Genomic DNA, 22,533 nt, shown 5'->3' on the forward strand with positions numbered 1-22,533 from the left:
TGATATTTGTGGCTTTTAGGAAAGAGATGAGGATAGATTCCATCACTATATTTCAATCAAAGCGGAATACATAATATTGGTATATATATGGAGATATGAGTGTTATTTCTGGCCCGAGAGTTGAGCGGTGATTTGGGTGTCGCTATTTGGTTCAATATTCTCGATGGTAAGGGTCGAGTCATTGTAAAAGGGGAAATCACAGGCAAGCTAGCTATGGGAATTATTCAAATTAAACAGAAATAGATATTCATGCCACAAGCATCACCCCGTATCTCTCAATGCAGGACCATAATACTAAAACCCGCAATATCTCAATACTTCAACTATTTGTACGTCACCAATGCCACAAGCCACAGCACCAATCCACCTAGCCCACCTAATAAAAAAGTAAAGCACCATCGATATAACAAATAATTTATATGTATTACCTCCCACATTCACATAAGACTATGATGTCTCCGGAACAGGTTTCTCCAAAAAAGCACAGAGGTTCCCAACCATTCTTGGGGAGAGAGAACTCAAGAAGTCTTCCCGAAGCAAGTTTTCTGATATTTTCATTGTGAGCGAGGAATCCTGCACGGAGAGCAACGCGATCTTCTGGGTTGCCATTAGACCAATCCGCGAGTCCGGCGAGAAGAGTTGACGGAATGGGAGAGCTTTCTATCATAGGTAAAATTAGTTAGTGAAAAATCATTGATTCTTGCTCGATGGTTGCGAAAGCTGGAGATTCACGAAGTACGTACTGGTAAGAGGAGTCGCGAATGTATAATCGCGTACATTGAGCTCTCAACCGATGCGATCCATTTATCTGGATCCCGGGTTGTCAAGACGACTTTCGCATCGGGGTACGCGAGTAGATGTTCTTCTGAAAAATTCACAGCGGGCATGTCTGTGGTAGCCTGGTGATTACTTTAGCATGTATCAAAATACAAGATATCTTTGAGGATAAAACTCGCAATAAATCCAGTAAGTATCTTATCAAATTACTCGCGACCAAAAGATTTTCCATTTCCATTCAACTTTGCATCGACTGCTTCGAGCCATAATGGTATAAGTCCTTCCGTGGGCGCCGCAACTCGACAATGATACGTTTTGTAGCCGAGCTTATTGAGCGCTTGTTGGAGTGCTGAGATTCTTAGTTTTGTGAGTTGGAGATATAGTGATGGTGAGACGATCACGTTGTGGAAGTATGAGAGAGTCCCAGACAGAGAACTTGCATGTCAAGTTCTCGTTTTGTGATGGGGGCAGGGTATCGATTTTTCGAGGATGGGAAGTCATCCTTGTGTTGTTTTTAGTAATGGATTGTGCTGGTTATGAGGTTTGTGAGATTCTTTGGGGAGGGGTTGTTTGTTGAAGTATTGAAATATTTCGTAGTCAGTGGTAAGACTACCTATATGAATAGGCAACTGAACGAACGGAAATGGATCCGTGTCTCGCTCGGGATAGTCGATCTGCAGCGTGGAGGTGGCACAGTGAATGGGATGATGCCATCTCTCTCTAATGATTAGTCGAATATAGCCACTATTAATGCGGCACAGCCCTATCAGATGGCATTTAATGGAAGTGCGAGACGGCTTATACTGTTACGCAAAGCTTAGATTAGGCTATGTTAAATTGCCCATTCACCGTTAATTATGGCTTGATATCTTGTGGACCTGACATTCCTGATGATGATCTCCCAGGTGCAAAAGTTACCTAGATAGACCAAACAAGTCAGCCTTGGCAAACTCTATATCCTTTATGCTGCATAGGATTGCGGGGTATATTGTGATTCAGAATGAAATGAATCTTATTTAAAACTTAGTTATAGTTGATTAACCTCATGGGTACAAGTCCATAATCTGGCGACTCGAAACCCCCAATCTCGTCTACGAGAGGGAGCATTCCAAATTATATGTCACGCCGAGTAAAAGTCGTTTGCACCTACACATGCGATTTATCGTATGGCGGTAGCACGAGCATCATCAATTAGTATATCACCGTGTATGATGCCGCAAGTTCTTCACGTTGATTAGTTATTCCATAAGGAGATACTAGATGACATATATCGGTTGCAGGAAGGTTGATGAATGGTAGAATTCACTTACGGAGATGTAGAATCTAAATTCAGGCCGTACAAACAAGAAACTGCATCAATAATCAGGCTTAGATATTTGATTAGTCCAAGGACTTCGCTTATTCGACTTTCGGCAGGGACTCAAATACAAAGAAGAAGTTCTTGCGATCTGATCATGGCTTTCTCATTAGACAAAACGATATAAGAAAATGACTCCCTAGGTAGTCACGGGGGCCACTACCTCCTCATAATCTCAGAAAAGACAATCTAAGAATTCGAAGAAAGAAAACCCCCCAAAATCTAATCACTACTACTATCGAAGAACTCCCCCGGCTCATTTGAATGAAAGATCTCATTCAGACTCTCAAAATTCGAAGTCAATTTTGTCTCCACACAGGTCTTAGTGAACATGGCATCATTGCCGTCTGAGATTAAATATATTTTTCTTTACTACTACTATTTATTTTCCACGCATGCCCTATTTCTCTACCTTTTCTAGGTTGTGGAATAGACGATCTATGATAGCCTGTCTATGAGTCATGAAATAAGACAATTTAAATCGCAAACAAAAACGAGAACTAACTACGAGAGAAAATCTATTCTTACAAATCCTCCCCTAAACTATCATCCAATAGCATGATTAGGCGAACGGGAGATTGATATCTTGACGATCCCGAAACCCGCTGTACTAATTGATAACAATTAGATTTGAAAAGTGGCACAACTATTTTAGAATGTAATAAAGTAGAGGACAGGTGGTAGATGGATGCATATTGCGATATTATAATGGTTTAGATGTTCATTTCAATCCTCCCATATTGAAGCCCTTGTGGGGTGATTTCAAATCAATGGACGGAAATGTCTGAAACCGGTTGTTCATTCAAGGGTGAGAAAGGTCTTAGCAATATTCAACTACCGTCAGGAGGTCTATATATTTGCAATGAATTCCAAACTCTCTCTTTGACTTCTCAAATTATCTTCGCATCAACTTGCAACACAATTCTAGACACCACTATGTCATCCTATTTCATAATCAGTACATCTCGCAGTCTCGGCCTTAACCTCACTCGTCAACTCGCCGCGCTTTCCTCCACAGAACTTTCCAAGATTTTTGCAACAATTCAGAAAGACGCAGCTTCACTCCAAGAGCTAGCATTCAAGTCACCCAACAGAATAGTAAGCATCAAACTCGACGTCACTAGCGAGATATCTATCAAACATGCCGTTTCCCAACTAGAAAATGAGGCATATTGGAAAGGCCTGAATATTTTGATCAATGATGCCGAGATTTCCAAGCATGCTCTGAAACAGCATCAATGTGAGATCTCACGATCATCGAAATGCATTCGTAAGGCAACTCGATTTTAATTTTCGCTAATCCTAACGCACACAGGGGAAATCTTACGGAAAGTCTCACCACGAACATCCTTGGTGTCCACTGGGTCACTCAATCATTTCTATCACTTCTTTAAAAGGAAATGCAAAGAAAGCCCAAACTTGCAAACATATTAAACCCTTCCTTAGCCCATAATATTAACCGAATCTGTCCATAATCTAAAAATTAAATTCCACCTCACCTAGCGTTCAATAACTCAGCAATTCCCCTCTTCACGACCTCTCAATCACCTCCCTTTCCCCCGCAATCTTACTATCCCCAAGACTCACTCCAATCTCTTTTACTAGCAACCATCCTGGAAACAACGCTAACCCCCAAAGACCAAAGTTGAGATATACACCCCCGATATCACCCATCACTTTAACACTGTTCAAACCGTACTATATATTTTGTTAGTTACAACACAATATAGATGAGAATTTTCAAAATGACAAGGGCGAACTTACACTAACAGCTTGAACAGCTGATTCGGTTCCTCGAAGTAGTGCTGCGATTCTTACTACTTCTTCGGGCGTTTTGGCGAGGGTTCCCACGAGGAAGTATCTAATTGTTGTTAGTGTTTAGTTATCTAGAAGTGTTTTTGTATGGATCGAATGTCAAGTTGAGTCTGTAGAAGAAACTCACAAGAATAGATAATTGAGTTGAAACCCAGAGACCCATCCTAAAAACAATAGGAAGGTTCTGACAAACGCTCCGTCATCCGTCCAATCATATACTGGTAGCGGATTCTGTCCCCAATAGTTTGTGACCAGAACAGTTCCCCATATCCACCATACCTACAATACAGGAATCAGTAACAAGATACTCGAAATCAAAGAGCGGATGTTACTTACACCCTGCAATCCTAAGATAACAATAAAAGCCCACCTCGCTCTCTTCTTCAAAGACCACTTCTCCCGATCCAAGAATGCACCCAATAAATTACCAGATATTATCGCCACAATACCCGAAAGAAACGAGCCTAATGCTCTTCCTCTAACACTAAGCCAAACAGATTCGTACGTAAACATAACCGCCTCACTATAAACACCTTGCGCGATAACCGGCACCAACAACAAAAAATGTTTACTGATAAACAATTTTGATGTAAGTTTTATTTCTCTCCAGCTTGATTCGGAAATGCGGAGATTAGGTATTACACCATCAGTTCGCTGAACCTTGTCAGGTGGTGTGAGGAGAAGTGCTGCTAAGGGTCCGAGGGCTTGTAGAGCAATGAACACGAGATATACATCATAGGATACCTTTCCTTTGCCCGAATTATCCGCATTAAGAGCCAGATTAATCACGCCTCCAAGTACCTGTCCGGCAACACGGAAACTCAACCACAGTCCCAGAAATCTTCCCTGATTTTCTGGCTCCGGATAACTCAGCGCGATTGCTGCTTCAGCCATCCAGAACACACCTGCGGAAATACCGCAGAGGGCGGCACCGAGAAGTACAAGCCATTCGTTGCCATATCGATTATTGCAGTAGAGACCAGCGGCATAAGGGGCATAGCCAATAGTGCCGAAAATGAGAGCGGCCTTGATACCGATATATTTAACGAGAACAGAGGAGAAGAAACAAGATAGTACCATCAGGCAGAAAGTGAGAGCATTGGCGGCATTGACTAGATGAGGAGATTCTTCGCCGCCGGCACCGAGACTATTCATGGCGCCCCAGATACCTGGGGCCAGGAAGTTACAGATTCCAAGAATTATGGAATTGTAGAGGGTGGAACGGTACCATTTTACTGTTCTCCTGTCAGCTTTTTACACACAGCAAAAGAAATATAAGAAGAGGAAATAAGACCCACCTAGTTTCTTTTCCCTGACTATAGGTAGAGCTTCATTATCCGAAGACAACGAAGTATCGAGTGCTCCTGATTTATCCGACGCCATGATTCTCAATGAAGTGGAAAATGAGTCAAACCTCGCAAGATAGATGTAAAGAGTTGATACTGGGGTCCTAGACCATTTATTTATCCAAGATTTTCTCAGATATGTATGCACGGTACTCATGTTGAAGTCAAAATTCGGTACACATGTATTTCCCGCCTCGGTTACATGGCGTGACGAGCACGGAATAGAAACCTTGTCATGACGAACATCATACTTTAACTAATGATGCATTGGAGGGGTTTGTCAAACGATAAGCAGATGCGCTTGTCTTCATTTTCCTATCAGACCCGTCGGGAAAATGGGTTCATCCTTTTTGCGAGGCTTTTTTAGATTGAATTCATCTAGACCCCTCTTTTGGAAAGAAAATTCAAGCCTCGAACTTCCTGGTCTCAACCAAATTGCTGGGTTTCATCAGGAGCTGGGAGTTATTGGGAATTCAGAATTGGCATTTTTAGAACCCGAAAAGTTGAGCAGCAGTTTTAAGTGTCCAACTGGCCCTTGGCATGTTGCGAAGTTTGTGGCATAAAACTTGTATGATATTAAGAAATCGATTTCATATGATACGATCTACTCTATAGGCCTTCAAACCACTCTTCATGATAGCTTCTCAAATCGATCTGATCCGGGCGTTTGAGATATGGAGTCAAGTCACTACCCGCAATTGTCTCCTTTACTGTCCAACCATTTCCTAGATATGCAAATCTATTTCCAGTTTTGGATTTGTAGGTATATTCCCAATCTTCCCACCTAGGATCTCTCCTTATAAAATTAACATGCAATGCACTTCCAGGCCAGTGGCCATGAATTCGTCCTCCTGGTCTTCCGGAGTTTGCCCAAGATTTGCAATTATCTGTCCATACTGTTCTGGGAAAGAAAGCATCACTATAAGCGATGAAATCATTTGTCGCCTCTTTGGATGGGACGAAGGTCTTGATACTCTGCTGGCTAACCTTTCGCAAGATTTTGGCCAAGTAAGTTATTTGTGTTTCGGTTTGGTTTGGAATTGTGCCACTTGTCCCATGAGCATTGGGTCCGGAGACAAAGAGAAGGTTAGGAAAAGAAGGTGATGCGACTCCAAGATATGTAAGAGGGTCAGGATCCCATGCATCGCGTAGATTATGACCAAATGCAACAATTGGAAATGGTGGTCGCATATCGATGTTTGCTCCTGTGGAGCATATTACTGCATCGACCTTTCTTTCGACACCATCAATTGTAACAATACCTTTCTCGGTAAATCTGTCGATAGGAGTTTGAATAAAAGAGACGTTTTCCTCGGTCAAAGCCTCTAGATAGCCAGGTCCAGGCGTCAAACGACGACAGTTTGGCGCGAAGTCCGGAACAATAGCATCCAATAACTCTGGCTTCTTTTTTAAACGTTCTGCCATCAACTTTCGGAAATCTTCTTCAAGTTTCTTGTTATCTTCTGTCCCTTTGAATAGAGCGGCAAATCGACCATAGAACTTTCCCTCAAGCTCTTTTCGAAATTTTTGATAAGTTTCTGGATCCTCGAATGATTTGAGGAGGTCTGGAGAAAAATAATTTGGTTCCAGTGTTCTACGTTCACCTTCACCACCGAAAGATCCTGCAATCCAAGTCTTGCTACGTGCATAATGGTCCAAATGCTTCACAACTTTTTGAAGATTTGGAACCACCTGCAAGCCACTAGCACCATTTCCAAGGACCGCGACAGTTTTACCTGTTGGATCAAAGTTTGGGTCCCAATTTGAAGAATGACGAAGATGCCCCTTATAATCGCTGATACCAGGGTAGTCCGGGAGTTTCCAAGCATTGAACCTACCTATTGCCATAACAACTACTTCGAATTGTTCTTCCGTTGTTTCTCCGTTCTCAACATTCTCGATACTCAATGTCCATTGTGCATTCTCTTCATCCCAGACTGCCCCAGCAATCTTGCGATGAAATTTGAGGTAATTGTATACACTGTGCTTTCTTGCAACCTTCTGCCAATATTCTCTGATTTCCTTTCCTTGTGCATATTCTTCGGACCATTGTGTGTTAGGCTCAAATGTTGATTGATATACGTTTGCAGGTATGTCACAACGAACACCTGGATAGATATTTTCAAACCAAGTCCCACCAACATCGGCATTCTTTTCGAAAATTGTAAGTTGAATTCCAGGCACCTTAGCAGGTAAAAGTATACCAGCATTGATTCCAGCAAGACCAGCACCAATAACTGCAACCTATCCAATTATTGATTAGTGCACCGTTAAGAAACAAGAATTTAGATAGTCACAAACCTTCAGGGGTTTAACAATATCGACTGGGTGGTCTTCTATTTTGAAAGAGGGCTGAGGAGTAGGTCTGAATGGTAAAGAAGATTTGACCTGAGCCAAGCCATCACCATTTGCCTCAACATCGATGGTCGTTGAAGCTGGTGCCTCCGCGAATGATGAAAATGAAGATACGATTTTAGGGTTTGAAGCAGCATCAATCCCCTGTGTTTTCGAAGCAACCGCGGAAGGTGACATGGTTTTTTAAAAGCTGACTTTTGATGAATGTCTGGGTAAGTGAAGCAAAATAACTAGGCTTTTATGTAGGACTTTTAAACAACGAGAATGGCAATTGAAAAGTATCACAACAAGGCGGAAAGCAGAAGTGATGGAACAGTAAAAAACATTACAAAACCAATCCACAAAGAAATTGATACTACCAATCACGATATTATGGTCTTTGATTGCAGCATCCACGAACTGTATCAACGTGAACTTTCGGACCCATATTTCCTCCTGGCTTTAGGACTGAGGAGACTCAACTCGAGGTCCTTATCACTAGGGTACTGTCTATTCTCCCGTTCATCGCAAATAGACATGCAACTCTGGACACAGAGGGGTAAGTTGGGTTTGCAATCGTAACGATTTTGGTTAGCTGGGTATCTATTTGATGCACGACATGCCGAAATTGGCGGTACAGTTCGGAAGGAACGGCATTGGAAAGAGGATTGGTAGGATTGGCAAGATCTGGACAATTATGTGATTACATGGGGGATTGTCGACTTCATTCTTCGGTACTAGTCCATGCGTCGATAGTATCTAGTGGAAAGATGTGAAGGAGAAAAGCACTAGAATTAGTATGTACTGGCTTGATTAGCTGATGTCGAGCTTCAAGCTGCGGAGATGGATGTGGGTTCATTGGCGAGGCACGTGCAGGGTTAGCGTATTTGTGCTTTTGCAAGGAATAAGACGCCATCAATACTCAATCAAACGAGAGTCTCCTTCATCACGCTGCATTTTAACCTTCGGCGAATGATGGCACGATGGAACTTATATTCTCGTCATTTCATGCGCATGTTACCGGCACTGGCAGCTATCTGCAACTGATTGAGATAATGCCATTACCTAAGGTTTAGAGTATAGATTGTAAGTTTGGATTTCCTTTACTGCTCGCACATCCCCCCTCTCATCACATTGGGATGATAAACTGTAAGGTTGGGCGCACTCTTTATCTCTGTTCAAATCAGTTTTTCCTATGCGACAACTTCAATTCGCACAATCAATATGTCTCCCACCAAGAAGCAGCTCATTCTCAATGCGTTTGCCATGCAAGCACCTGGCCATCTCAACCCAGGTCTCTTCAAATATCCTGGTGATCAAGGCTCCGATTACAAGAATATCAAATCATGGATTGCACTTGCCGAGAAACTCGAAAAGGCCAAGTTCCATGCCATATTCTTCGCAGATGTTCTAGGAGGTTATGATGTTTACAAAGGACCTGCCAATCTTGAACCGACAATACCTGCAGCATCTCAATTCCCGATAAATGATCCATTATATAGCATTCCTGCCATGGTGAGTCTTCCCTAGAAGAACTACGGCTCGCTACAAAGCAATAACTGACCTGAGGAAAAAGGCTGCAGCTACAAAAAGTATTGGATTTGGTGTGACTGCTTCAACAACCTACGAACAGCCTTATCTACTTGCTCGCAGATTCTCGACAGTAGATCATCTTAGTGATGGGCGAATTGCATGGAACATAGTTACATCATATCTCGACTCTGCAGCTCGAAATCTTGGCCTCGACACTCAAATCGAGCACGATGAGCGATATAAGATTGCCCATGAATACCTCGATGTTACATATAAGCTTTGGGAGGCGTCTTGGAGGGATGATGCTGTGCAACCCCCAGGATCGAGTTCATATGCGGATCCAAAGGGTGTAAGGCAGATTAACCATAAGGGAAAATACTTTAATGCGCCAGGCCCGCATTTGTGTGAACCTTCTCCCCAAAGGACCCCATTTCTATTCCAAGCTGGAACATCCTCCGCGGGAAAGAAATTTGCTGCTACCCATGCTGAAGCCATTTTCTTGAATGCACACACCCCAGAGCTTATTCGTCCGTCGGTAGACTCGATTCGCTTGCAAGCTAAGGAGTTAGGAAGAGATCCAGCTAGTATCAAGATTGTCGCTGGGCTTTTGGTTATTGTTGCTGAGACCGATGAAAAGGCACAGGAGAAATTTGAGAAGCTTGCAAGTTACGGTGATCGGGAAGGAGCCCTATCGTTATTCGGAGGTTGGTCTGGATATGATCTAAGCTCATATGGCGATGACGAAGATTTTCGGTTCATTGAAAGCGCTCCTCCTGCAGTAAGGAGTATGGTAAATCACTGGGCATCAGTCTCCCCACAAGGCTTAACCTGGAACAAAAAGACCATTGCCGAACATCTCATTCTGGGAGGAAATGGCGCGAAACTTATCGGAAATGCAAAGACAGTTGCAGACGAATTAGAAAGGTGGGTAGACGTCTCTGATGTCGACGGATTCAATTTCAGTTATGCTAGCATTCCAGAGACATTCGACGATATGATAGAGTATTTACTTCCTGAATTACAGAAGAGGGGATTATTTTGGGATGATTACGCTGTCCCTGGCGGTACACTAAGAGAAAATTATTTGGGTACCAAAGGTCAAAACAGACTTTCAGAGTCACATCCTGGATCAAAGTACTTCTGGAAAGCCGGAGAAGACGTTCCAGCATACTCAAGACAAGAAGCGAAGGATGGTTGAGAAAGGAGAGACTGTCATCTCAATCTCAAAGCTCAGATGAGAATAAAAACATTTTATCTCCATTGAATATGTTTTCCATCCTCACAATTTGTCGCTCGCGTACATTGCTTTGCAGATGTACACGCTCATGTATTATGTATCTCTCCTCATTCACCTTTTGTCTGCCCGTGATCTACCATTTTTAAGGCAAGAACAGGTTTTGGAGTATAAAAATCGCCCTGTCAATCGTCCATTCTTCGAGTTGTTTATCATCCATACATTTCTGCTTCGTCTCATATCATTGATCTTGCAGAAGATTTCTCCACTTCTCGCACCATGGGACATGCCAAGCGGTTAGAATTACCCCTGACACGGCTCCACTTTCACTCACCTCAGTCATGAGAGGCCACTTTCGGTTATTTTGCTGATTCCGCCCCACACCCTCGCGACGGAATCTGTTCCAAGTGGTATTTTTGATGTCTGGTCGTCGCATCTGATCTCTGACTCCTATGTTTGAGATGTTGAAAAATCGCCTCATGTATGAAAAATCGTCGTAATGCTATGTAGGTGGAAATGTATGTTTAGTTTTACATCCATGTATAAGATGAAAATGATCCTCATACCACGGGCTTGAAGGAATTCTGTTTCTCACTGCTGTTGATTTTATTCATTTACTCTATCTTCTTTCTTCGTTCTTTATAATCTTATCCTCAGCAGGTCTGATTCTATCCTGATTTATCTATTCTATTTCCATTCTTCATACTGCCACCGTGCTGTGCATAATTATATACTCTTTATATTCTGCTAAGGTTATCAAACAAATCAAAATGCCTTCGCTCAAACAACTCCTCCTGTTGACTTCCTCCCTTCTCGTCTCAGTCCATGCCCAAGGCGTTCTTCTCTCGGCCCAAGGGACAAAAGGCTCTCCCGCATCTCTCCCCCTTCAAGTCGTACTTAACGCCAACGACGCCAACATAATCAACCCCACCGAAATTAGCACCAATGTCGTCAACGAATGTGGACGCACTCTTCTCAACGGCAACATCGATATTGGTGAAAACACTGAGACCCAATTAGCCAATAAAACTGTAACATCGGTTACGAAAGGAAGTACAGTTAATGTGGTCATGCAGCAAGGAGGTACGAATGGAGCAGGGCCGTATACATGTGATATGGATCAGACGAGTAATGCACTAGGCTCCGGTCAGACGAAGTTGACCGTTAAGGAGACGGACGGAAAGGACGGGAGTATCAAATTGGCGGTTACTATGCCCAGTAATATGAGTTGTATTGGTGGTATGTATTTCATCCCCTTCTCATCCCCCCCCTCTCTTCATATACCCACTCGAGATCTTCAAACTCTGAATGCAACTAACACAAAAATAGCCTCAACAGGAAATATCTGTACAATCCGCTGTTTCAACGCAGCAACAGCTGGTCCATTCGGTGGTTGCTTTGCAGTAATGCAGACAGATGAGACAGCTAGCAAGAACACACCCGGTACGATTGCCACAGCGCAGACATTAGAAGGTGTTGAAGCCCAGGTCTTACAGTAAGTTCTATGATTCCGATAGTCCTATTACTCTTCTATATCCATCACTTGGAAACATACATCGCATAACAAATTCACTAACCATCACCTACCACAGAAACAACAAAGATCTTCCCGCCGCCATGAAAGCCAATTCCGAAGCAACACTTAACGAACAGGGAATCTTTGCCGTCGAAGCACTGCTCAGCTCTTCTTTAACGGCTATTGCTACGAGTACTATTGCATCGGCAGCAACTGCGGCGACAACCACTGCGGCTGCTAAGAAGAATGGAGGGAATGGGAATGGAAATGGGAATAAGGATGGAGGGGGAAATGGGAAGAATGCGAATAGTGCGAGGAGTGAGAGGGTATTTGTTGCGTGATGAGTGATGGGCGAGGAAATTCGTGATGGTGAGGTTGATAAAAGGGAGATGGAGATGTAAATTATACCCACTTTTTAATCTATAGTTTCTGGAACAGATAGTAACTTATTTATAGTTCTGAATCAAGAGAGGTGCATCAACACATTTTCGTCTGGTTTTCTTGTGAAGATATTTAAATTTGTATCATATCTCATTTTTGCATGATATATTCAATATTTAGGTACCTAGGTATGTATTAGCAAGCGAGTACGATCAGATCAATGTCTGCTATATAATCAGAATAAATGGCAGAAGAAAAGCATTTCCATTCAAACAATATATCTCGCGGACGAAAATCAGCTAATCACCTATCTATCATCGCCCGCTCAATCTCCTAGCTACTTCGGGCTCTGTTATTTTCGAGTATCAGAAAATAGTGTGTTAGAAATTGGGATACGTAACTCTTTTTTACTCCATAGGTCTTGAAGTTTAGTGGTTGTAGGTTATGGATGGATAGCTGTCTGTATATCTGTATCTTGGAGCTGTGAAGATGTGAAGATGTGAAGATGTAAAGTTGTCAAGTTGTCAAGTTGTCAAGTTGTAAATGCTTTTTAAATTACTGTATTGTTATATTCACACACAATGATTTTTATAACTCCATCCTCAACCCTAATCCTAATCCAGGTTCAAGTGTTATATATCTATATATACAAAATACAATCCCAATCTCAATTTCATTTCATCCCTATCACAATCCCTATATCTCAAACCAACAAAAAGATAGGTGAATGAAGAGGATTGAGACAGGAAAGAGATGAATAAATAAGCCCCACACCCTACTACCCAATAACCAATGCGAGAACTCCGTGCATGGCACAATATCTCATAAACTCCAGCATCGAGTCAAAAAGGTTGGAACTTGGAAGCCATGCACAAACAAACAAACAAACAAACAAAACAATTGATCGACGACACCAACTAGCTACGGCCCAACAGGTCAAAGATTCGTTATCATCTCCTCCTCTCTACCTCTGCATGTACTTCGTGGCGCGATGTTACTCCCGAGAAATATGAATATCTCTCTCATGCATCATCGAGGCGTTCATACCTCGGACTACCAGCTCATAGGAATTACCTATGTAATGCTTATATGAGCTTTCGTGGCTTCTATTCATCCTGCCTCTTCAAAAAGAAACACAAATTCCACGTTTCGAACCACTTCATTGTAGCGCGAGGATGGAATACAGAAATGGAATTGGTGGCACTATCATTGCTATATTATTTTCCTACTATATTATTGAAAAACTTGTATCGAAATGGCATATGGGACAGGAATCCAGGAAACATGGTTGTCAATCCCCTCCTAAATATCCTAACAAAGATCCGATTCTAGGGCTTGATCTTTTCATCGATAATTTCCGTCAAATGATCAAGTCGAATTTACTCAATACTTGGGTAAATCGCTTCCAAACTTACGGGAATACTTTCTCAGCGAAAGTTCAGACAACGCATTCTATCTGTACTGTCGATCCAAGGAATCTGCAAACAGTTCATGCTCTGAACTTTACTCATTATGGTATTCAGCCATTGCGTCAACCTCCTACTTTGCCGTTTCTTGGTGAGGGGGTGTTTACTACGGATTGTTCGTTTTGGGAACACTCCAGAGCTTTGATTCGACCTACATTTACCAAGTCAAATGTTGCCAATCTTCCAGCTTTCGAAAGTCACTTTCAAAAATTTCTTGCGTTGGTCCCAACAGATGGAACCAAGGTTAATCTGAAACCACCTTTAAATAAACTGGTATGACTAGTCTTTTTCTTAAAGCTACACCGATTGACTGCAATCTGAGTGTTGACATGTACCAAGATTTTCGACACATCCACAGAGTTTCTTTTCGGAGAGTCCATGAATACACTATCTCCAGATACTCCATTCCAAACAGAGGAGTGCCTCGCAACTTTTGACTATGCTATCAGAGGCATGATAATCCGGCCCCAACTAGGAAGTTTGAGGTTCCTGTATTGGAATAAAAAATAGTATAAACCAACAAAGATCGCCCATTCATTTGCAGATCGATATGTAGAAAAAGCCATGGAGTTTCGGCGCAACTATTTGGCTGCCCGGGAAGAAAAAGAAGAAAAAAAGAAAAAGAAAAGATAGAGGATTCGAATTCAGAAGAAATGACGACAACGGTAATCATCGTCATATATTGTTGCATGAGATGGTAAAATAGATAGGTAGTCGTGATGATCTTTGAAACCAAATACTTCATGTCTTCTTAGCAGGTCATGAATCTTCCGCTATTACGATTGGTAACGCGATTTTCAATCTTTGTCGTAACCCCGAGATGTGGAAGAAATTCCGGTCTGAAATTCTTTCAGAGGGTGATAAGCCATTCACATTTGAGCCGCTGAAGAATCTTCACTATCTGCAGTATGTCATCAAGGAAAGTAAGTTATCGTAACCACTTGCTTACTTGAACCACCACTAAACCCATGCTACTAGCATTACGTCTACATCCCGTTGTTCCCACCGGTACAAGAATTGCTTTGCAAGACACCATACTGCCCACTGGATGCGGTCCGGAAGGCACCTCACCTATCTTCGTGAGAAAGGGTCAGATAGTTTTTGCTTCTTTCCACGCCCTTCACATGCTGGCACCTTGCTTCCAACCTGACCTAAATATCTTCCGACTAAAGAGATGGGAGACGGTGCGACTAGGGTGGAATTATCTTCCATTTATAGGAGGACCGAGGATGTGCCCAGGTCAGAATTTAGCTTTGACAGAAACGGCGTGTGTATTAGCGAGGATGGCACAAGAATGGAGAGGAATGAACTGTAAGGACGAGGTCAGGGAGTGGGTGGAACTAACGACCGGAGTTGCAAGTAGTGAGAATGGAGTCAAAGTAGGCGTCGTTGTGTAACCGCGGGTGGCTGTATCACACAAACGACTGCATGATCAGAATGATATTCAGGCCCATTTTAATTTCATATTTGAAGACAGGAAGTCGGTGAGGGACTCTAGACCATAATTATGCTGCCTTTGAAAACCTCCAACTCTCCAACTTCCTTACATATGTTGTGTGAGATTAAGCAAATGCCATAACTTCATGGCATTGAATCAACAAACGGGGTTGAGTCATTCTCGATTTGTATTTATATAGGTGTTCAACGTCGGGACTGATCGTACCACTCGGCTTTCGATTCCAGAAACTCAACTTCACAATCAATAAATCAAGACAAGCAGGACTTGTGTCCATGTATCCGTTGAAGATACCTCTGTCGGGCATGGTAGTATGCTCTTGTCCGTGCTATTTTGAGTCAAACAGACACAGCCAAGCTGAACACGGAAAGCCGAAGATTCCTGTCGCAGTTTCCAGAATTCATGTTGATCTTCCACCATCCACCATCCATGATTCTTATTGTTACTTGGATATCGTAGAACAATCAACAATGTCATCATCATTGGATCTTCCTCGAGAAAGAAATGAAATATGAAGATCCAATCAATCAATCTATTTATGGTTGATTCATACTTCAAGGTAGGTGGCTTGGGTCGTCAATTTGTGGGTTAGTAGGATTGAAAATAGACCCAAGGAATAGGTACACCCGCAGATCTATAGATCCGTCTAACCCAACGAAGCTTAACTCTCGATTTGGAGGTCCTCGCTCAAGTTTTGCTTCCGAAACATTTTGGAATCGAGAAGCAATTGACTTTCCATATATTATGGGCATGTACAACTCATCACCCAATGATATCTCATACTCTATGATGATATTCATGAAGAGAGATGCAACGACTAACCATGGCCCCTTCCTCCCAAGAGTTTCGAAAAGATGAACAAGCACCCCGACTATGTCAAACGTTGACAGCTGGAGGAGAGTGTTTGTGGTTAGGTATATAGGGCTTTCAAACAACCATAAGTATTTTCTATTCACTTCCATCTACCCAAATAGTGATTAATTCACTTATTCTCACTTCACCTTGATACCCTCTTCTTTATTCCTTTTTCTTCTTGCCTGTCCTATCCACAATCTTGAGATATCTCCCTCAATTGATGAAATCTAGAGAATCCACATTGGCCTAGAGTCACAAGAAGAAACATTTACAAGCAATTCCAAGAATGATTCTCGAATATAAGGAGAAAGCTCTCCTAGCCCCACGATCGTATCCAGGATCACAACGAACAAGATTTCAAAAACGTTTCGTACCCATTACAGTTGTACTCTTGATATGCGTCTACATCTTCTCCACAACCAACCGCTTCTCACTCAACAGTCGATATAGATTCTTCTCTTTTCATCCTTCAAAAGATCTATCACTACCTCCTACTGGTCGATATAGCATACAAGCAACCACGTTTCCAAGAGAATCCAGACCTGCCAAAGCAGTACGATTAACGAGGCAAAAGAAAGTCAGAGAGGAATTTCTACATGCATGGAATGGATATGAAACGAATGCATGGATGCATGATGAGGTGATGCCACTTTCAGGTGGTCAAAAAGATACATTTGTGGGCTGGGCTGCGACGTTGGTGGATTCCTTGGATACACTTTATATAATGGGATTGAAGGAGGAATTTGAGGAAGCCTTGAAATCTCTTAAGAACATCGACTTTTCTAAACCCAATGCTGAACGTGTACCTGTTTTCGAAACTACTATTCGGTATCTCGGTGGATTACTAGGAGCTTGGGATATTAGTGGTCATCAATATCCTATTTTACTTGAGAAAGCGAGACAGCTTGGAGATTTATTATTCAGGGCATTTAATACTGAGAATGGTATTCCAACTCCATATTATTGGTGGGAGAAGGAACTTCCCAAAGGAGACAAGATAGCGGGCGAAAATGGCGTTCTAGTCGCCCAAATCGCAAGTCTGTCACTCGAATTCATTCGTTTGAGTCAAGTCACTGGTGATCAAAAATACGCAAATGCCATACAGAAAATTACGGATCAATTGGAAGCTACTCAGAATTCTACAACACTACCAGGAATGTGGCCATCTCAAGCAAACTGCATGGGATCTGAGTTGTCTTTTGGGAGTCGTTCTTTTACTTTGGGGGCTTTTGCTGGTAGGTCAATCGATGTTTCTCACGTCCCATCCCTTCACTAACATATAAAATCAAAGATTCTGCTTTTGAATATCTTCCAAAGACTCATTTACTTCTTCCAAAACCCTCCTCTGCTGATCAATACCTGAAAATGTATCGTATTGCATTATCAACCATAAACAAACACCTAGTCTTCCGTCCCAATCTCCCAGGCGATCCGGATATTCTCTTCACAGGCACAGTGAACATTGATTCCGGCAAACCACTCCTGACCGCTCAGATCCAACATCTTGGTTGTTTCACCGGAGGTATGATAGGTCTTGGCTCCCGAATATCCCAATCCCCATCAGAAATGGAAACCGCCATCAAACTCACCAAAGGTTGCGTTTGGGCATACGAACACACCCCCTCGGGAATCATGCCTGAAATCTTCCACGTCAACCCGTGCACCAATACATCTTCCTGTACTTTCTCCGGCTCTAGTTCAGACACCGGATATATCCGCGTCGACGATCCATCCTATCAACTCCGTCCCGAAGCCATCGAATCCATCTTCATCATGTACAGATTAACGGGTGATCGCGCCTGGCAAGAAACGGGCTGGAAAATGTTCAAAGCCATTGTGAAACATACGCATACACCTCTCGCCAATGCGAGAATCAAGAATGTCATGGACCAAAAACCAGACAAGGAAGATTCTATGGAAAGTTTTTGGTTGGCAGAGACGTTGAAGTATTTTTACTTGTTGTTTAGTGAACCGGATGTAGTGAGTTTGGATGAGTGGGTGTTGAATACTGAGGCGCATCCGTTGAGACAGGCGGGTGGGAATACATAGTAGTAGATGGATCGAAGGGTTGGAGTATAAAGAATTAGAAGAGAGTGATAGATTATGTAGCAATACGAATGATATAATGATATAAAATTGGATAATTGGTTGTTTGATATTTGATTTGTGATTTTTGACATCGTCCTCGTGGAAATGAATGCGATCATGCTAGAATCTTGTTCCTCATACTTGTAACCAACGACTTCTTATCTATTGCTAGAAATCCAAGGAGATAAATTGTAATTGGTGCATGATTTGAATTACAAGAATTCACAGAAAACCTGCATGTCTACCTAGGTAGTTAGAGATACTATTCTACTCTCCTCTGAAATCACAAACCCTCCTCAAAGTTCAAAGATATCACGATTGAATGTTTTTTCAACTCAGGGCTAGGTATGATATAACGTAATGTATTTTAATATAATATAATATAATGTAATAAAGCATCTATACATAAGTCCACAGGTCATTTCCTCCCCTCTCCTTTCTCCCCGCTCATCCATTCCCCTTTTCCATCACATTCCATTCCTATACCGGGAACAAAGTCTTCGGTGAAATTAGCGAGGAGGTATCTGCAGTACTGTCTTTATTTTTATAGTCATATCCGTGGATCTCCTGTTTTCTCTAGATATTTACTACAAGTAAGATAGTAAGCAAGTAAGCAAGTAAGTGAGTGAGTGAGTGAGTGATAGATATATATCACTATTACCGTCACACGAGTTACATACCCATACATAACCATACAACCATACAAAATCACAGATAAAAACAAGTCACCACGCAAGCAAGTATTCATCCACGAATCCAGAATCAAAATCCCGTATAATCAATCCGCTGTAGAATACCTGGTATCTATAGTACAGCACAGTACCAATTATCATAAAAGTAATCCATCCATCCTCTCATCCATGCAATCTATCTACAAATACCTCCTATCCATCCCAAAAACGCTGAGCACACAAAGCACAAAGCACATCGTCCAAATTTTGATTTGCGTGTAATGATTCAAGTGCATTCCTCCCTTTAATTCCGCTAAACATACGTTTTTACAACTGTATGTATATGTATTCCCAAAACTCCATTTGCGCTAAGATTTGCTTGGTGCAATTCTGATGAGACCCGAAAAATCAAAAATGAAAGAACTCCATATGATGCTGCCTTAACCTCCATTTCATGTAAAATGCTCGCCACCCATTTCTTTCTTATTATCTTAATCCACACAAAAAAAAAAAAAGCCAGCGCTGATGAACTCTCTCCTACGTCCCTTGCTCCCTCCCTCCTCCTTCCTTCCTTCAACCTATGGCTTTTGATAAGCCTCCGCTGGTAAGTTTGCCTTATTGGCTTGAAAAGCAATGTAGGCCTGTTCTAAATTCCATCCTGTCTCTGCTAAGCACATGGCTGAATAATGTAAATTCATGCCTGTCTCGGCAGAAAGTTTTTCAGCGCATATTTTTTGTTGTTGCTCGGGCGTGAGTGAAGCATCGGCTATGGGGACTTGTGGAACATTTGAAAGTACCGGAACCGGCTGAGGTCCTTGAACTGCAGTTGTCTGAGCTAAAGGACTCCAAGCCCTAAGCGCAAGCATATCGCTAAGAACCCTAATAGGGGGTCCATTAGGCCCTCCGGGTCCGAGTATGAAGTACCGCGAAAAGCTACGGAGAGCTTTGCCCTCAAAATTGGGAATATTCTCCTCGAATTCACCGTGTACATCGATGAGAAGACCGTCAACCCCAGCGGCACTCTGCCCAGAAGGATCAGGAAGACCTGGAAGAGGTTGACATTCGACAAGGTATAGTTCGGGTCGGGTGGTGATCTCGGGGTGAATTGTTTTAGGTAAATCGTTCCAGATGGCTTGGATTTCTTGAGACCCAGTAGATTTTCGAGATAATCTAGTAGACAAATGTGTATATTTGACAAGATTTCGATTGAATTTGTTGTATACTGCCCACGGTGGGACAGGTAATGAATGATCGCGATCTCGAACTGCTGACATGTTGACAGATAGTGAGAAAGAAGACTCGGCATCGTAGAAATTAGTGAGTAAGGCATTGCGATCATTATCGTATGTTCCGAAAAATTGCCTTATGAAGTTTTCCCCAACTTGGGCGACATCTCGGAAAGATGGGCTAGCGATTGGGAATGGTGATTTAATAGCCTCAAGATCTGCATGGACTTGAGCAACACTTCTGACTTGGACACCACTCAAATGTTGAAGTTCCGGAAACCAGCGTACGATGTCGGTCGCGTAATCCGGAACGAGGGTCTCTATAGGATTACCCGACAAAACTAGGTTTTCAAGATGACGGAATTTCCAGCGCCATAATCTCAGGGATTCCAGATCGGCGAACTGATTTCTGGAAAGATCCAGGTTCTTTAATTCTGGAAATGTTGAAGCCAAGGAGGTGACGTTTGAAAGATCGGCTAATGAGTTATCGGTCAAAGTGACACTGACTATGGCATCCTTCTTAGCTTGTGGAGTGGTGAATAATTTGTCGCAGATGACCATCAGAACTGGGAAAAGCTTCGAGACAAGAGTGTTATCTTCAAACATTCCCATCTGCTTCAACTGTTCGTCTTGTCCCAAAGCCGAGAGATTTAAAAGCTTAAGGTTGGGATCGTAACGAGCTGCAAGAACTCCCTGGATCTTCTCTCGAGTTAACCGAGCCTCCTCAGACTCCTCCTTCTCCGACGTCTTTGATGGCTCGCTATCTTGTACGCTAATTGTTGATCCAGCAAATGCGAAACCATCCAACTTCATAATAGAGGCTGCGTCTTCCGGGGTAACTGAGATAACAACGATGTCACCTTTCTTGTGTGACTATTCGAGGGTTAGCAAGGTATAGATAACCTTGAAATCGACCAGGATCATGAGGTGGTGAAGCGAAAGTGTCAATTCTCGACTCGTTGTAGTGAACTTGACATGACAAGAGCGAAAAATTACGGCGACAGCGCAGTGGGACTCGTGATCCCGGAATCATGGCGATTAAAACGTACCTTTTTAACTCTTATACTTCTCTTCGATTTGGAGTCCAATGCTGTGGCCTTGCGTTCGAGGAATGATACTAGGGACGAAAGGCCTTGGTCACTATTTGAAGCTGCTTTACTCCCCTTCAATCCTTTGATCCAGAGAGTAACCAATACGTTGGCTTGTTGCGATTGCGATCCCATTCCTCGAAGGATGGCCTGTGGATTTCGTGTGGCGTCGAGTCTTCCTCCACCACGGCCAGTATTTCTTGCACCTCCCCGTCCATGTCCGCGTGGTCCAGTTGGAATAGAACCTCCGATAGCACCCTTTCCCCCTTTGCGACCATTTGCGCCTGTCGTGGTATCCATATCTAAGTCCCCATCTTTATCGACTCGAATAGGACCAGCTCGTCGTTTTGTGATGCCACCACCGCCCACGCGACCACCGCCTCTTGTACTTGAAGACGAATTTCGCGGACCTCTAGGAGGCGCTGATGTTCGGTTCATCATCTTGACGTCGTTCTGATTGTAAAAGTCGTATTAGAATTTGTAAAGTTGGTTAAATAGCGCAAGTCGCAAAGTGTGCAAGAAGATTGTTGCTGATTGTTATGACGTATCTTGAAGATGCGATTTTGTTCGAAAGAGTGGTGGATGTTTCGTAGAGGGGATGAAGATTTATCGGAATCAATTCGATTCAAGAGAAACGACGGTGTAAAGAAAAATTGGTTCTATTGTTCTGAATAATTTTGGTTTAAAGTTGATGGTGAAAGTCAAAGAAAGAAGGCTTGTTGGGATAAAGAGAAGAAGTTACTAGGAAGAAGAATAAGAACTGGTGGAAGTTCTGTGATGCTGACGTAAGCGAGGCTGAAACCACAAATTGTGAACTTGCTGTCCAGCCTTGATTCAAGGTTCTGCCTACTAGGTACCTGGGACGGTAATACTGCAAGTGTACAGATGATTCATGAATGAGTCAATACTGATACAGCCGTACGGGTCTGATTATTTGTCACTAGGAAACAAGTTTTCAACAGTCGCTCAATTTAAATGCCTGGTACGTATTGTATTGTATAGGTAAGCTTCATTATTTGACCCCTCTATCTATATCTCAGCCTCACCAAAATTCTACAAGGCTACCTGCTGATGCTGATGCTGATGCTGATGCTGCGATTTCCACATGCGGCCGCACAATACTTATGCCTCAGGCAATAAGTATCAATCGCAATCCAGCAGGTACCCCGTAGAACATGTTAGGTGGTTATGAATCCATTGTTTGAGAAGAGAAAGATATCGTACGTTAGCAGTATTACTCAATTCCTATCAATGATACCCAGTCTCATACCGTGTTTTGGCATTCTCTATCTTTCTATCTCTGAGCATCTCACCCAGACAATTCTCAATTCTCAATTCGACCTTCCAAAGCTTTGAACCATAATTGTGTCTGTGTTACGCGCAGTTTTCC

The 22,533-nt window shown here is 42.5% G+C and overlaps 8 protein-coding genes across 8 annotated transcripts; 4 read left to right on the forward strand and 4 right to left on the reverse strand.

The window, feature by feature from the left end:
- Nucleotides 1-447: 447 nt before the first annotated feature.
- On the reverse strand, nt 448-887 carry EAF01_009627 (uncharacterized protein; the record flags this gene model as incomplete). The annotated part of the gene is made up of 2 exons (XM_038917883.1): nt 448-660; nt 744-887. The coding sequence occupies 2 exons, from the start codon at nt 885-887 to the stop codon at nt 448-450; spliced, it is 357 nt and encodes a 118-aa protein (XP_038766692.1).
- Nucleotides 888-3,664: 2,777 nt separating this feature from the next.
- Nucleotides 3,665-5,332, reverse strand: EAF01_009628 (uncharacterized protein; the record flags this gene model as incomplete). The annotated part of the gene is made up of 5 exons (XM_038917884.1): nt 3,665-3,832; nt 3,899-3,995; nt 4,077-4,228; nt 4,286-5,184; nt 5,248-5,332. 5 exons carry the CDS (start codon nt 5,330-5,332, stop codon nt 3,665-3,667), a joined length of 1,401 nt encoding a protein of 466 aa, XP_038766693.1.
- A 572-nt stretch (nt 5,333-5,904) lies between these two features.
- EAF01_009629 (uncharacterized protein) lies at nt 5,905-7,827 on the reverse strand (the record flags this gene model as incomplete). The annotated part of the gene is made up of 2 exons (XM_038917885.1): nt 5,905-7,539; nt 7,597-7,827. 2 exons carry the CDS (start codon nt 7,825-7,827, stop codon nt 5,905-5,907), a joined length of 1,866 nt encoding a protein of 621 aa, XP_038766694.1.
- Nucleotides 7,828-8,698: 871 nt separating this feature from the next.
- EAF01_009630 (uncharacterized protein) lies at nt 8,699-10,360 on the forward strand (the record flags this gene model as incomplete). Its single annotated transcript, XM_038917886.1, has 2 exons — nt 8,699-9,144; nt 9,206-10,360. Exons 1-2 carry the CDS (start codon nt 8,854-8,856, stop codon nt 10,358-10,360), a joined length of 1,446 nt encoding a protein of 481 aa, XP_038766695.1. The 5' UTR covers nt 8,699-8,853.
- An 806-nt stretch (nt 10,361-11,166) lies between these two features.
- Nucleotides 11,167-12,801, forward strand: EAF01_009631 (uncharacterized protein; the record flags this gene model as incomplete). Its single annotated transcript, XM_038917887.1, has 3 exons — nt 11,167-11,635; nt 11,726-11,891; nt 11,989-12,801. 3 exons carry the CDS (start codon nt 11,167-11,169, stop codon nt 12,251-12,253), a joined length of 900 nt encoding a protein of 299 aa, XP_038766696.1. The 3' UTR covers nt 12,254-12,801.
- Nucleotides 12,802-13,555: 754 nt separating this feature from the next.
- EAF01_009632 (uncharacterized protein) lies at nt 13,556-15,156 on the forward strand (the record flags this gene model as incomplete). The annotated part of the gene is made up of 4 exons (XM_038917888.1): nt 13,556-14,032; nt 14,099-14,237; nt 14,518-14,682; nt 14,738-15,156. 4 exons carry the CDS (start codon nt 13,556-13,558, stop codon nt 15,154-15,156), a joined length of 1,200 nt encoding a protein of 399 aa, XP_038766697.1.
- Nucleotides 15,157-16,356: 1,200 nt separating this feature from the next.
- On the forward strand, nt 16,357-18,119 carry EAF01_009633 (uncharacterized protein; the record flags this gene model as incomplete). The annotated part of the gene is made up of 2 exons (XM_038917889.1): nt 16,357-17,305; nt 17,362-18,119. 2 exons carry the CDS (start codon nt 16,357-16,359, stop codon nt 18,117-18,119), a joined length of 1,707 nt encoding a protein of 568 aa, XP_038766698.1.
- Nucleotides 18,120-19,407: 1,288 nt separating this feature from the next.
- Nucleotides 19,408-21,584, reverse strand: EAF01_009634 (uncharacterized protein; the record flags this gene model as incomplete). The annotated part of the gene is made up of 2 exons (XM_038917890.1): nt 19,408-20,928; nt 21,105-21,584. 2 exons carry the CDS (start codon nt 21,582-21,584, stop codon nt 19,408-19,410), a joined length of 2,001 nt encoding a protein of 666 aa, XP_038766699.1.
- Between the last annotated feature and the right edge of the window lie 949 nt (nt 21,585-22,533).

Source organism: Botrytis porri (genome assembly GCF_014898465.1).
Source record: "Botrytis porri strain MUCL 3234 chromosome Unknown BPOR_014, whole genome shotgun sequence".
Lineage (NCBI taxonomy): Eukaryota > Fungi > Ascomycota > Leotiomycetes > Helotiales > Sclerotiniaceae > Botrytis > Botrytis porri.